The sequence below is a fragment of the Python bivittatus genome, unplaced genomic scaffold (genome assembly GCF_059951505.1).
Source record: "Python bivittatus isolate LINGU-HERP-01145 unplaced genomic scaffold, Pbiv_v1 ctg000210_np1212, whole genome shotgun sequence".
Classification (NCBI taxonomy): Eukaryota; Metazoa; Chordata; class Lepidosauria; order Squamata; family Pythonidae; genus Python; species Python bivittatus.
Genome location: NW_028277053.1, coordinates 9,384,001 through 9,400,298, shown reverse-complemented (window position 1 = coordinate 9,400,298; position 16,298 = coordinate 9,384,001). Strand labels below are relative to the sequence as shown.

Here is a 16,298-nt window from a genome sequence, read left to right as displayed (position 1 = left end):
TTCTGGGCTGGGAGCGGGGGAGACCCGCGGGGGGTGTTTCTCGACCTCTTTGCTCGGGTGAGACGGCTCCTGTCAGAAGGACCCGGGCGGGGAGGCGGAAGCGTTGCGTTACGCCGCGCGCGGCCCCGGAGGCTCCTGGGAGAGGCCGGAAGCGGCGCTGCTGCTGCCGCGGCGGCGGCGGCGGCGGCGGCGCTCGGTCCAAGATGGCGGTGCAGGAGTCCGCGGCTCAGCTCTCCATGACGCTCAAGGTGCAGGAGTACCCCACGCTCAAGGTGGGTGCCCGCCGCCCCCTCGGCCCCGGGAAGCTCGCCTCTCCCTCCCCTCCCCTCCCCTCCCCTCCCCTCCCTTGGCGGGGGCCAGGCCGACCTCCTCCCCGACGCCGAGCGAGAGGCAGGGCGGCCGGCCGGCCCCCGACGGAACACAGGGATGCTCCTCGGGACGGGCCCCGGCTGCTCATTGTCTCGGCTGCCTTCTCTGAAGGTGGGAGGGCGTCTCCGTGGCGGATGCAGCGGCTACCGGCGTTTCCGCGGCGCTCGGCCTTTGTGGGGAGGGGAGGGGAGGGAGGCCTGGGCATCCCGGCCGTGGGGCGCGGCGGGGTGGCGGGGCTCCTCCCTGCCGCCCAGGATCCCCGAGTGGGAGGAAGCCCGAGGGAGGTCTTCCCAGCGGTCTGGGCTTTGGGGAGGGAAATGGGGTCAAGGGCAGAGCGGCCCTGTGGCTGCCTTGGGGCGGGGGCGGGGTGGGCCGCCCCCTCCCCCGCTCTGCCAGCTGCATTGGAGGGTATTTTAAAGGGCACTCGGCTAGGCGTTTCTTTGTCGTCGTCATCATCATCGTTATTAGATTGTTGTCCCACCTTTTCTATATGTAACTCGAGGCGGCGAACATGCCTAACGCCCCGCCTGCTTTCCCCACCACAACAACCCTGTGAGGTGGGTTGGGCTGAGAGAGAGGGACTGGCCCAAAGTCACCCAGCCGGCTCTCATGCCTGTGGGAGGACTAGAACTCTCCTGAACCAGGACAACATGCTGGCTCCCGCTGTAGTACAGCTTGCTTTTTTTTTTTTATTCATTCAATCTTGTCCGAATCTCGGGGACTGCCTGGACAAGTCCCTGCAGTTTTCTTGGCAAAGTTTTTCAAATGTGGTTTGCCATTGCCTCCTTTCTAGGGCCGAGGGAGAAGGAATGGCCCAGGGTCCCGCAGCTGGCTTCTTGCTGAAGATGGGACTAGAACTCACGGTCTCCCCATTTCTAGCCTGGTGCCTTAACCACACCAATTTGATATCCAAGTGAAATATTCTCAAACGAGCATCCCCTGGGTGAGGGGGCCAGCCCAGGTGGGGCATTTTTCTGGGGTGGTTGCTGGCCTCCAGGTGGAAAGGGCTTCCAAAGTGGGACTTCAGAGGTACAGCTGTATTGAGAGCAGGCCACTGTCATTTTTTAGATCAAATGAAACTACTGACCAAGACTCTTTCAGTCTTATTAGGGGGATGCCTGGTCTGAAGAGCTCTTTTCAGGATTTCCTGAATGTTTTTATGGAAAGGAAATCTGTTATCAGCATATTGGTGACTCTGTCCTCCAAATCCCAGGCGCTCCAATTCAAGAGGTTGAGTGCCTTGAGGAACTGAATTACTGCTCTGGAAATCATTAGCGTCAGAGCAGTAGTTTTCTAGTGCAGGTTTCTAGAGCTGATAATTCTGATGATAACAGAATTTCTGCAGCACAACCCCTGTTTCTCACCTCCAAAGGGTGATTTTAATGACTTCAGGACCCACGAAATGTCCTGCAGAATTAACAGGGATGATAGTCCTGTCTTCAAGGGACTTTTTACTGTTGGAGGACCTCCCCAAAAGCCAGACATAACATTTAAATGTATTTAGAAGATTGGGGAAGTCTTCTAAAACTGTCTGGAGTTGCATGGCAGTCACCTACTCATATACCTTGTTCAAGGTATGTGTATTTAAAATATTTTGAACCTTGCTCTTTAGCCAGAATGGTATATTTGCTACCAGCCAACAATCGATATAATCTTTAGGATTCCAAGAAGTTGAGCCTCAGTTGATTAAAAATAGAATTGTTAGGAATAAAAAGGCCCAAAAGTGGGAAGAGGAGAGGGGAGTGAATTATGACAACATCAACATACTATGTTTCTAAACCATGTTGTCTTTGGACTTCCTTTCAGCATACCTGGGTTGAAAGTGTATGACCATTCAGGTATATCTAAACTTCCAGCCTTCCAATTGAGTAAGGCCAACACTAGGAGGGAGGAACTGTAGTTCAGCAGGCAACAACAGTGTTTGAGAGGATGGGGTGGGGGGAGAGTTATCTCAATTCCTGCTGATTTGCCTCTTGAAATAATATGAATCAGATTGAACTAATCAAATTCTACAGGAGGCAGGAATAGTTTTTGATCAAAAAAAGACAACTCAAACCACCATACAACCCAAATTCATAATAGAGCTGGGAATGATTAATGATATCAAGTAAAATATGCAAAAGAATTACAGCTTTTTTGTATTCATATAAAACAAATAATTGAAAAAAGCTGATTTTTTCCACTTAAGCCTATGCTTCTCCTTTTCTTTTTAACAATAGTAAATAGCCTGTATATTCCATACAGTAAGAACAGAAATGAAGGTAAAGAAATTGCTTTTTCAAGGACTTGACCATTATCATTCATAACTCCAGCAGTGACTGATTTTCAGAATATTGAATGCAGATAATTGAAAAGAATCTTTAAGACTTTTCTTAAGATATTTTCTTGTGATTAGTTTAAATGATATTAACAATCAGAATTACCTGCTCCCAATTATTGTGGTCTTGGGTATGAGAATGTGAATTTCAGGAAACAACAAGCTACTGAAACCTCTTTGTTTAGTTTTTCTTAATTATAGTAATATTCCTGTTTATACAAAATGAACTTTCTCTAGGCTACCTTTATTTATTTAGGCACGCATACAGCCATACTATAAACATCTTACTCAGAAGTCCAGGAATGCATAATGCAGTTCTCAGACATTTTGTTGGCTTCCTAGTGGCTATGTTTATCTTTTTATAATTTTGTTCTGATTTTGTTATACCTTATTCTAGGAATTCTGCACATAAGGACTGTCTAGATAATATAAAAAACATGGGGCTTATTTCTAAATTACTATTGATAACTGTTACACTTTGGGTCTTAATTTTCTAAAAGAAACAAAACACTCAAAATGGCTCCCAGAATTAATATATTACAGTAAACATGATCAATTCAAGTATCAGAAGAAAATAAGCAGGTTAAAATAGATTTACTTAAAAATCACACAAGTTACATAAGAGTCTTATGCCTATTTCAGTTTAACGCAGCTGACAGTGAAATACAATTCTTGTGATTTGTGTGATGGAATCTCAAACATTTGAAACATCTTTAAACACTGAGTGGTTTCTCTGTATAAAGCACATAGAAAGGGACACAGATTACAAGTTTCCTGTATGTTAAAGTAATTACATACAAGTATGTTAAAATGATCAAATATTATGCTTTATGGTTGTGCTATCTGTAAAGTATGTTAGAAAGTTATCAATATTGCTGGAAAGTTGTGTCAGCTTATATTTAACAGAAATCAAGGAAATGATTGTGGACTTTCTTTTTTTTTTTTACACTAGGATCAAGATTCTTATCTTGATCTCAAGAGTTAACTTGGCTCTAGACGTGCTTATAGATCTCATGGGGCTTTTTCATTCATACATATACACAAGAATTAGGTTTTTAAATAATTTCCTTGCTTTACTCTGCTCCAATAATATCGTATCTGTGGTTTTATATAGATAGATATGTCTGTGTGTGTGTACATGCACACTTTGTTAAAAAAACTGAATGGTTAATATCTGGATCCATATGCCCAACTGACAGACATTTTGGGGGAGAAAGATGTTCTATAGTTCTGTTGTGTCTTCTGATCTAGATCGATCTTTAATAAAGCTTAATATAAAATAATGAAATACAGTTCAGTTAGACTGTGCTTCCATTCCATCGAGCATATAAGATTGTGGTGGAATTATATTATGTCACTCATAAATCCTCATTTGACTACTGTGTCTTACTTGGCTAACTCCTTAAATTTGCATGTAAGTTTGCTTGACTGCTTGCCCCTTTACTCTGTACTATTGAGCCAAAATATTCAATAAAATCCCCCCAAATGCCATTGTGTGGGTGGCAGTTAGTAAGGGTCATTTATTGTGAAGGACAAGATTGAAGCCATGGTAACCAATCTGGTAATAAATCAGGGTATTTTCTACATTAGATTGGAGTTCAAAACTGCCTTGCTGTAGAAATGAGCAACTTATGACTCCAAGAGTTCCATGCTAGCTGGATATAAGTTGCATAATCTATAAACATTTTGAAATGTACAAAACCTATAATATAAATCCTGGTATAACTTTAAAATATCCTGATGCTTCTCCCTCAAAACTCAGAGAAAATAGGAAAATCTCAGTCCTGTATGTAATGTCTGTTTGCTCCAATCCTCACCCCAGCAAAAAAAATGATTTGGCCTTTAGCTGCCAAAAGGTTATTAACTATTGTCCTTGTAGATTTTTTTCAGGGAATAGTCTGTTGCTTCCTTTTGATCTTTTGGTAGGTTTTGATATAATCGATCTTGGGATCTTTCTGAGATACCTTGTGAGATGGGGCAAGCTGTTTTGTGCTGATTCCTCTTTATGGGAAAATCTTTGTGTTCATACGGGTTGGCCCTTCAAGGTAGGTCAGGTCAGGGAGCAGACAACACGAAGACAACTGGAACTCTGTTGTGTATAGTATAATAACATAATCTTGAAAGCTTGTCAAAGTATCCCGCTACCCTCTCTTATATTAAAAAAAAAAAAAAAAATCAAGGTGGAGTTACCTTGAGTTACTTTCTCACTCCTTTTTTCCTGGTTGAGTTGGCATTTTCATAATGGTTCTTGCATTCCTTAGTACTCTGTACTGTGCTTGCTTTTTTTTGCCAATAGAGCCTCACGAAAATTTATTTTTATCTCCTGTGCATTTCAACATCTATGTGAAATTGCTAGGAAGAATTATCTAGCCATGGGGCAGGGATGATTTTCAGGAAGATGTGTTCTCCAAATTAGATTTTGATTTTAAACCTGTATAATATGGAAATGCTGTTGTGATAATTTTTAAAATGTTTATGTATTTTCATTGGCCAAATTGATCAAATGCTTGTGGCAGGAAAACTTTCTAACTATCCATTTTCAAGTAGCCAGAGGCAATCCTATTTATTTTAGGGTTAATGTGTTATCTACAGATAACATATTCTTTTCTCCAATGTCCTAATTTCAGGTTATATACTTTTCTATGTGGATTCTATAGTTGTATTTATAGGATATCTCATTGTGGTGATAATAGCAAGGGTAGACAATACTGGCATACAGCTTACACATGGAGCCCTGCAAATGTTTTTTGAGACCCAGTGCCATTATCCCTGAACACTGGATTGGAGCTAATGGGAGGGCGCTAGACTGGGGAAGACTTTATGGATTCTGGTTTATGAACTACCTATGTAAGACATTGCTTAATAGTACTGTAGTTGGAGAAGTCTGAACTATACCTCTATATTGATGTAATATCATACCATTATGATGCAAAAACATGCCAGGTTAGATTAACTCCAAGACTCTGATGTATGATTATTTTTTTGTCTTGGGAGAAGCGATCTGGCACCAGGTGTTGTCAGATGATTGTATTTTGGTATGTGAAGGATTTTTTTGATTACCCAGGGCATTCATTAGGTGGATAGTAGGAGTATTTCATTTCAGTTCACAGGCTTGTGGGAAAACATGACTCACTCTTTCCTTGTATCTTCAGAAATATGGTTTATATAAATGTATATTCATTGAGTACTTGAGGGACTGTTGGTCCCCCTCCCCCCCCCCGTAACATAACCCTGGAGTGCTATTTTGATGTTTGTGTGTGTGTGTGAGAGAGAGAGTTTTAAGCCAAGCCAGTAGGGCTATAGATAAGCAATTGGCTAAATTTCTTGTTTTTTATTATCTGCCAATTCCAGTGCTATTATAACTAGAGTCCAGGTACCAGTACTAAGTCTCTTTATAACCCTTATTCTTTATAACATAAACAAATTTGTAGAATCTGTGTGAGTGCTAATGTAATTACAAATTACTTGATAATTCTAAGAGTATTCTACTGAAAGGTAGTACAGTATATGAATATTTTAAATAAGTGAATGAAATATTGAGAGTACTTGATAAGCAATTCTTGGTTAAAGATAACAATCTAAGCTTGAAGAGTGTTTTATATAAATATCAAAGCATCGTTTGTTTTTGAAGGTACCTTACGAAACATTGAACAAACGGTTCCGAGCCGCTCAGAAAAACATTGATCGAGAAACTAGCCACGTGACCATGGTTGTAGCAGAGTTAGAGAAGACACTGAGCAGCTGTCCAGCTGTGGATTCTGTGGTTAGTCTCCTTGACGGAGTGGTTGAAAAGCTTAGTGTTCTGAAACGAAAGGTAAATTTTTCCTGCCTCATTTTATTGTTTTGGGTTTTTGATTTTTCCAATTCTGTTTTCATCTGGGAATTTAAGTTCTCACTTTTCAAGGCAAAAAAGAGAATTATTGTTTTGGACACAATATGTCTTTGTTGCATATTATCTTGGGTGGCTGTTCAGTGAATGAATGCATCCGTTCAGCTAAGAGGGCACTCAGTCAAAAATAAATCTGGGTTCACTTTAGGCACTTTTTAGTAATAAAAAGAAAGTGATCTACAATGTGTAGGTTCTTGCTCCAGATCAGAGGTTATATGTCATCACAATGCCTACAAGTCCCCTGGATTGAGTTTCCAATTTTTTGAAAAACAGACCTTAAAAATGTTTCAAGAATAAGCAAAATCTTGCAAGATCTGAGATAAAGCTCTTTGCAATGTAGGGTATATATTTTTTTAATTTCAATATTTTTTTATTTTTAACTAATAGTTACTTACTGGCACTGTCTGTAATAGCAAAACAGTACCTGCTGGACAGATTGCTGATCTTCCACTCTAGGGGAACTATTTAACATTCCTCAGGGATTAATCTAGGTCATGCATCTCGATTCTGAAAAACCTTCCATTTGCAGAACCTCTTTGCTGCAAATGATTAAGGGAGTGTGATATCTGTTAGGCTCCCCCGTACCTTAAACATATGTTTTCCTGGGATCGTGTAGTTACTGCGTGAGCCCAGGAAAAGCTGCAGCTTCTTTAAGGTATTAGCCACATTGAATTGAGTGCCTTTTTTGTCTTTGGATCTAAAGAGTAGCATATCCCTAGGAAAGGCCATGCAGAGGAAAAGTGGAAGTAAGCCATTTTGGATTTACCAGTCAGAACGTTTCTCATCCTTACTTGCTTGTTTTAAGGCATAACGTTCTATTGAAGTCCGTGAATATGGCATATTCATTCTGGACTGTTGTCCAACAAATAACAGACTTCAGTAAAATTGTGTTAGATGGGGAAGGGCATAATTGTTTTTCTCCTACAAAGAGGCCCAGTGAGTGTTCTGTGACTGAGGGAATAAGAGAGCAAATGAGATAAGTTGAAAGGTATTGATTACTCAAGAATTCTTAGCTTCCCTAATAAATGTTTGCATGTCAGATGCATAACAATTGTTTTTTCCTATGCCTTCACTACTGCGAGCCTATGCATAAACAGATGTTCACAAAATGATGGTAGAAGTGGCTGGGATATAGTTCAATTTTGTGTGACTGTAGTGAGATTATATGATTTAACTGTTTTCTCAAACTATGCTAGACTTTATATGGGTAGTTAAGTGTATAAATGCTTTTTGCTTCCTTCACTTTGCAAGCTAACATGACTACTTCATGTTTGGAACAGAAAGGTCTGTTCTGCGTTAAGATCTGATTGAATAACTGTTTTCCTTGTGTAGGCAGTAGAGTCAATCCAGGCCGAAGACGAAAGTGCAAAACTATGCAAACGCAGAATTGAGCATCTTAAAGAACATAGTAGCGATCAGCCAGCTGCTGCAAATATGTGGAAGAAAAAACGAATGGATCGCATGATGGTGGAGCATCTCTTGCGGTGTGGCTATTACAATACTGCTGTAAAACTAGCCAGGCAAAGTGGCATTGAGGTTGGTACTTGTTACAAAGTCAGGTTATTGTGGCAGTGCTGCTTTATTAGATGCTGCCTGGAAAGTGGCAAGAATCACTTTCATAGGGGAAAAAATGGTTTCTAAGCTCAGGGAAGTTTTTATACTGAATAACAACTACAGAATTCCCATCTACACCCTGAAATGGTATGGCAGGAAGTGATAGCCAGCCTATCTAGAAATCCTTTAAATTTTTTTTGTATACTGTGCTGCTCAGATAACTTAACAATTTCCTTCATGTTCATTCTGTACAGTTTATTTTCCTGTGTATAAAGCGTATTTTGAGTTTGGCTGAAATCAATTTATTTGTATTCTTATTTTTAGAATGGCATACTCTCTTCAGTACAGTGAATTTTACTAGTTTCTTCTGCTTGCTTAATTGGTGCATCCTAGTGTTTTGCACAGCTCAAAATAATTGAGAATACTGGTACAAAGTGGATTTATTTGAAGATCCCCTTCCACATGAACTATATGTGGAATAAAGGACTTCTTTTTTAAACATACTATCATTTTTCTTTGAAAGTTGAAGTGTTCAGGGTCATTTTTTTCATGTTCTGTACAAATGTAATAGCAAATAACATTTGCAATAGAACATTTGCCCTAGGCAAATTAATTCTGGGCAGTCACAAAATAGCTCTTCATTTCCTGTTATGTTTAAACTATTCAGTCAAATGGAATTCTAATGTGCAATTTATAATCTTGGCTTAGTCACTAGAGTTAAAAGAATGCAGGCAGAGGCAATATTTTAGTCATTGCAGTTGGATGGCATATCTTAAGTAGGTTATATGCATTTACTGATTGAAATTGCACAAAAACCATCTGACCTGGATCCTCAACTCTAAAATGACTGCAATCTGAACTGATCTCTGATTTCTTATTAATGGATGGCAGTAATAAGGAAACACAGAGCCCTTTGTTTCCCATTATTTAATACAGGAATAATAAACAGCTATATCTTTTTAATTTTTATCTGTCAAGCCTGTCAAGGAAGGCAGCTTCAGGAAACAAGAACCCCTTGGATTTCTGGAAGGATCTTTATCAGTAGTAGGGTATTACAATAGAATCTTGAAAGCCTATTAAACAATTCTCCGATTCAACTTATAGCTATGTAATTAAGCCAGAGTTACTCACAGTCTTTTTCTCATGCTTTCCTCCTCCCTTGAACTTGGAAATCTTTTCTGTAATGGCCTTTTTTCTTCCCAAAACAATCTTGCTCCATCCGCCATGTTTCCAGGAACTGTTAGACATTCCATCATGCTACTTCTCTCCTCCTCTGCCATGGAATGCACCAAGAGTGATGACCCTGCCTCTTCCAGCCCTCAGATATTCAAGATCAACAGTCAGGTCTGAAATAGAAGACTCCCATGATGCTGGAGTATACAGTTCCCATTGAGAGTTCGGTGTCCACATCTGAAACAGAAGATTGAGCCAGCATGGCAGGGAGCAGAGAGTCCTCTTCTTTCTCAAAGACTTCCAATCAAAGTCTAGTGCAGCACAAGGCAATTCTTAGGAATGAGACTTGCATGGACATTTCAGATTAAATTGGTGAAAAAGTTGGGGTGTGTGTACATCCCATGGTCTTTCAGAGTAACCCTTCCAGGCAATTAAATATTCTAACCTTCGCTTCCTGGATCTAGAGTCCAAAATGTTCTTCACTTCCTATTCCCCTTCCCTGTTTAGCAGAAACAGTGGGAGATGTTGAATGCAAGGACAGGGAGAGTCCTACACAAGGAGAGAATAGTGAAGCATCAGGTGTATTTTTATTGAAGCAGACAGTTGCAAATGGAAGGCTGCAGGGCTGATCTGAGCCATCACAGGGAAGGAGCCGATAAACTTTGAGTCTAGTTTCTTGGATAGGCAGGAGGAAGATAAAACCTTAGAGGAAAGTCACACCAAATTCCCCACAGTTGTCCTGGCACCTTCCTGCCTATGAGCATCTGCTGCCTAATTATGCCTTGGCCAAATCCAGCTGCTCCCTTAAGATGAATTGTGCTGTCTGTCTCTCTCGGAGAATATCAGGGGCTCAAGAAACCATAGGAGCAGAAGTTCTGGAGGGCAAACAGCATGAGTTATTGCCATAAACTGCTTGGGAGACGTGCCGATTGAGGAATGTGGAATAGATATATGCACATTCTGTTAATGGCAACAGTTCAGACCAATTGGCCTGTTGATAGGATACATAACAGCACAAATATTGTTCTAGCATAGTGTTAATCTTCTCTGTCTACCTATTTGTCTCCAGATGATGACAGATGAATATGAATGTCCAGTAATTAGAAGAGGGCTTTTCAGAACCTGGATGTAAATTGAGAGCCATGATCTGAGATCACATACAGTAATTAACAAAACAGCTGGGATCCTGACAGTAGAGCAGAGGCTAGAGGGGAAAAAAAAACACATTTCAGTGTGAAAAACTGCTTATTCTTGAGTAAGCCACTTAAATTGGCACTCATTTTTCAGAAGTTCAGAAGAATTAGCTGTCTTGTGTGCTTGGCAAAATCAGGAGTGAAGCATTTGTTAAAGTTGACAAGGCCCCCAAAACATTGGACATATTTAGTGTTTCTAGATACTTGCCTTAATAATGGATTGCACCTTTCCAGGATCCATCTGCACCCCTTCTCTAGCAATCCAGTAACCCAAATAGTCCAAGGCAGGTAGATTAGATGCACGCTTTTCCAACTTAGAATAGAGTTTGTGTTTGCTTAGGTGTTGTAACACATTTCTGATGTGAATAGAATGCAATGAAATGGTAAAAAATGCAGACACTTTACTAAACTAAAAGGCATGACTGTTTATTCAAACTTTTTGTAACAAAGACTGTTCAATATTCATGCCCCTCCTTCATCTGAATTAAATTGTAAGCTTCTGTCAAGTCCAATTTAGAGAAAATGGATGCTTTTTGAAGGCCATACAGGAAATCCAAAATAAGAGGCAGTGAGCAATGATCTTTAATGGTTACATGAACAGGTCTTAAAGAAGAATTATCTTTCTTTTTAATAAGAACATGCAGATACAGGAGGTGAAGAAAGGCAAATAATCTTTTCTTAAGATCTAGAAACTCCTTTAAAGCTGCTAACTCTTCAGTAGGCATGGAATATTGTTATTTAGCTGGGATATTTGCTCTAGAGAGCACGTTGATAGTACAGTCACACACCTGATGCAAGGCAGGGTCATGGCTTCCTTTTCCCCTAAAACATCTGCAAAATCTCCATTCTTTTTTGGTAAGTAAAGAGATGTGTGAGGGAGAGGAGGAAAAAAATCCAATGCCTGAAACCAGCGCTGTTGATACTGTTGAAGGGAAAGGAAATAGCTCCTTGCTCTCAATGAATATCAGGATTTTATGTTTGCAAGATGTGGCCCAAGCTGAAGAGTCTGTCAGTCATCTCCACTTGCATAGGCTTTTCCAGCATTGTATGTACAAGCCCAGTTGCCATACAACCGTTTTACCTATGAAGTTAGTTATCCCAGGGTCCAGAAGAGCTGAGAGTTGGACCCCCATCAAGGTATGAAGACCAACAGGCATTATAAAACTCAATTGTCTGGTGTCAGATATTGGAGCTTTCCTTAATTGTTTGAGCTCTGGGAAGTGGGGGTAGGAGGGCTGTAAAATTTCCTGAAGTCAAGGCTTTGGAGAAATTTGGGCATTTACTCATGAGATGATACAAATCTCCATAGGTCTGACACTTTCCAGCCAATTCAGTGTAAGGAAGTGAACACCCCCCCCCCGCCCCTGAGTGTGCTGCAGTAAAAAAACAATCTGAGGTCCTGTCTGCATTGTTTCTCTGTAGGGATCTTTTCTCCCTCCTATCTGCATGAGTTCCACACTGTTGAAATGTGAAAAGGCAAGTGGAGATGTGGAAGTGTAAAGGATGAAGAAAGAATGTGGAAATGTCTCCCTCTGCTATTTCTTCCATGGCTCAACTATTCCAGAGTAGGATGGGCTTTCAGACTAACTGCATCATATAGGAGGAGTTCAACATGCAGCTAGTAACTGTGGGCCACGTGTAGCTCACTGGCACTGACGGGTGGAGGGTTTTTTCAGGAACAAAATGCTAGGCTTAAGTCACCAATTTCATTCCTTAAAAATTTAACTTCCCTTCCCAGACTCATGTTTGCTTTGTAGCTCTTGAAATGCAACACAAAGCCTGATACAGCTCTCAGGTTATTGTAAGTGGAGTCCAGTGTGAAGTATGATAAAATAGTTTTGACAAATTCAAGCTTGATGGGATTGTGTGAAAAGGGAAGACTTGATGGAAAAGAATAATGATGCTCCATTTTGAATGGAGTGAAGTGACTTCTGAAGACCAAGAATTAACTTACTCTTCTTTTAAAAGTTGAGTCCTTTCTTAAACAGCAGTTCCAAAGGGAGGCATCCAAGTTGGCAAACTTCGTACAAACTCAGCCATGAGCAATCTGCTCCTTTGAAATAGACTTTTTTTCTTTCCTGCTCAGTCATTACAGGATCATGATGCTTCTATGATGGCTTCCCTCCTCCTGTGAACTCTGAGGAACACCACTGAGCCCCTCCCTCACATGCCCTCCTTTTGCCACAGCTGCAGTATTTGGGTGATTTGTTCATCTGCAGCTATTTAGGATTTTGGTGTTTTCTTGCTTATTAACTTCTGTACTGCTTGGGGGATCTAAAAGAGCAGGTCCCCTATGCCTTTTCATGCTACATACACTGTTGCAGTTGTAACAGTGATCTCAGAACAGCCAGATAGGCATGGACCTAGCTAGTTCTTGGATGAGAGAGTCCCAGGAAATGACAGAGCTGTATCTAAACTGGGAGGTTTGAAAACAAAAATTATGGATGATGGCAGTGGCAAACTGCTTGCCAAGAGAGCTTCATGGACATATCTGTGAAGTCATGAGGAGCTGTGAGTCAAGGGAAGCTACTTTTTAAATAATGGATCCTTTGAGTAATGTATGTTGGAAGCTCAATACACATATCAGTATGGGTTCATTTAACTCTGGTCTTCAATATTCTGATTTCTGTTCTGAAGAACAGTTTTGAGTCATGTAGATCTCATGAAGTTTCCATAAATGTAAGTGACGTAGTTTCTCAAATGAGTAGTTGTGCTTTCCTGTTTTTTTCTAGGACTTGGTAAATATTGAGATGTTCTTAACTGCCAAAGAAGTAGAAGAATCCCTGGAAAGACAAGAAACGATGACTTGTTTAGCTTGGTGTCATGATAACAAGTCTAGGCTCAGGAAAATGAAGGTATATATAGTCTTTTAAGATGGCTGGAGAATATTGATTAATGCAACCTTTGTTGGTCATATACTTCAGTATTGGTAAATGAGGGAAAATGACTAGTATCAGTCAAGTGTTTGTCTCAGAGACTTTATATGAGAAAGAAAACAGGAGATATAAATTTAATACTCAAACAAAAGGATTGTGAATTAATTTTTATCATTACTATAAAACCCACTAACTTGATTACATTTACTAAATTATCTTAACTAAGATAGAGGAAGATAAATATTTTAAAGGGAATATGTGAGCATATTTTGAAAACACATGGGATGTTGTATAAGCATACATGGAAGATGGATAACATGTTCAACATAAGACCTTTAGTTTTATAGTAGGATAATTACTTTGTAAATAAATTTGTTTTCTGTTGAAGAAAATAATGTACTTTAGGTAGAAGTTAATAACGTAATATGGAGTGCAAAACCTTACTGTTCATTTGCTCTGGATATCATTCTCCCAGCAGCCCTATAAGATAAATTTGTATTGCAGGTAAGAGGCTGAAGCCAAGGGTGGTTTACAGTTCGTTCCTCAGGAAATGTAGGGCAGAGGTGAGATTCAGACAGTACATCTTGATTCATAGCTGTCTCTTAACCACCACAGCATACTAGCTCTATTTTGCAAGTTATGTGATCTGTAAAACCTGTTTTACAAGGACATAATCTAACTGCACGTAGGAATTGGAATAATTAATTTCCTATGTGCAGTGCTATTTTTAATGCATAATAGCTTTCTGATACATAATTATGTACATGCAGTGCCTGGTTTACAATGGCAATAGGGACCGGGATTGCTGTTGCTAAGCGATGAGGTCATAAAGCATGATGTCATGTGACTGCATCGCTTAGCAATGACAGTCCCTGCAGTCCCAGTTGCTGCTGTAACCCCAAGATGCGCGGGTCATTAAGTGGGAAGCAGCAGGAATCCCAGGTAAAGAGTGCATGGGTGCAGTGGGGGGAGGAGTGCTGCATAAAGTGCAAGCTGGTCGTCAAGTGCCTGAATCGTGATCACGTGACCGCAAGGTTGGTGTGATGGTCGGAACTTCGAGGACCAGTTGTAAGTACCCCTCATTTAGTGCCGTTGCAACTTTGAATAGTTGCTGAATGCATGGTTGGTGAGGACTCTGAAGAGACAATTTTGATATCTTACTTAGTGCTGTAAAGTTTTTTCACAAAATGTGGAGAAAAGAATGTGAGGCCTTTAAATCCAACTTTCAGAGATTTTATGCTATTTCAGTCCACCCGTTCTGGTGGACAACCCAGTTGGACGACACACATGGGAGCTGTACATGCATTGATGAGCCTTAATTTTTCCTACATGCAGGAAAAAATAAATGCTATAGAGTCAGTTTTATTAAAGCTAGAATACTTTTATTAAAGCTATACCAACTAGTTCTTATACTCTGCAAGTTGTGTTTATGTTCTCCAGTTACAGATAGTCACTAGAAACACCAAACACAGTCTTCAGTGTGTACAGGACAAAAATGTTATGTACTTGGTTCTTGATTATCACACTAGAGAGCATAGAACCTTCTGCACCCAAATTGTACCAAGCAAGGGTTCTAGTATCCCCAGACAATGTATCTTAGAAGCTGCATTCTTGAGCCAGTATGCAGAAGCCCAGCTACCTGCAAATAAGTCCAGAATAATGAGTTGGGGTGACATCTTTGTTGTTTTGAGGGTTACAGAAATAGAGGTCCCATCTCTGGCTAAGCACATCATGCAATCTTGAAATTGCTTTCTGTGAAAAGAAAGGGCAGGTTAAGTTTTAAAATGGTAGCTGATTTGTCTATTTCATAAATTGCCTGGGTGAAAGTGAACAGTGTTAAGGAAATTAGTAGTTTAAAGCTGTTATTTCAAATAGCTGATGTACAGATAATCCTTGTCCATTAAATCTCACTTTCAGTTTTGCTGTATCAACAAACGTTCTTGGCTTTCTTAAAGATGAATCAGGATTTCTTTTTTGATAATGTGATATAGGAATAGTTTAGAAGTAATTTCTGTATGAAGAGGCTTCTGAGAAAAAATTGTTCAGTGAATATATATAACATTTCAGATGAAAACAACCAAAAAAATGAACAAATGCTGTGTAAAAATAGAACTTTATAGTAATAACATTTTAAACAAAACTTCTCAAGGTGGATGTATGCATTTTGCCTTTGACAAAGAAAACAGTTATGAAGTAACATAACAAACTGCATAAATAAATTTTATGGCATTAACTTTGATATTGGTTCTAAATATATTAAGTTGTTCTATTAATTTCAAGGTAAGTTACCCAAATAAACATAGATAAAATCACAGGTCAAGTGTCTAAATCTTGCTATGGCACATCTAAGATTTGTCTCCTTTTTAATTTAGAGTTGTCTGGAGTTCAGTCTAAGGATTCAGGAGTTCATAGAACTTATTCGACAGAACAAGAGACTGGATGCTGTGAGGTACGATGAAACATAGGTGTAAATAGGAGAGAGAGAATGAAAAGACATGCATGAATTTGGCAGAGAAAGTTATTTTTAAAAGATGCTACTTTATACTTCTGCTCTTTCATAATTGTTACCAAAGGCCATGGTGTTTCCTTCAGGAGAATTTCCCAAATTTCTCTGTAGATGATGGAATGTCATGCGGTTGGAATTGGTCTCTAAACAGATTGAATTGCAGTATATCCTAGTTTAAAGACAGAATGCCCAGTTCTGTCACTCTGATTTTATTAGCAATTGCAACCCAATTTTATTTGTCAAATGAATTTGGTCATAACTTTAAGTAGTAGTCTACTTTTTTTTTTTTTTGGCTGCAGGAGGTAGCTGCATAAAAAAATACAGTATAGCAAACCAGTAACTAGTACTTTGTAAATTGGGTTTCTTTTAGATTATAATAAACTGATAGGTTGAGTTTTGGATTAATATAAAGGCCATTCAA

At 39.7% G+C, this 16,298-nt stretch overlaps 1 protein-coding gene across 1 annotated transcript in view; it reads left to right on the top strand.

Moving 5' to 3' along the window:
- The first annotated feature begins 67 nt into the window (after positions 1 to 67).
- MAEA (macrophage erythroblast attacher, E3 ubiquitin ligase) overlaps positions 68 to 16,298 on the top strand; it is a 28,189-nt gene continuing 11,958 nt past the window's right edge. Inside the window, exons 1-5 of the mRNA XM_088139441.1 lie at positions 68 to 272; positions 6,318 to 6,500; positions 7,908 to 8,111; positions 13,228 to 13,350; positions 15,744 to 15,820. Coding sequence (XP_087995567.1) covers positions 204 to 272; positions 6,318 to 6,500; positions 7,908 to 8,111; positions 13,228 to 13,350; positions 15,744 to 15,820 — 656 coding nt within the window. The 5' untranslated portion in view covers positions 68 to 203. The remainder of the gene's footprint in view (positions 273 to 6,317; positions 6,501 to 7,907; positions 8,112 to 13,227; positions 13,351 to 15,743; positions 15,821 to 16,298) is intronic.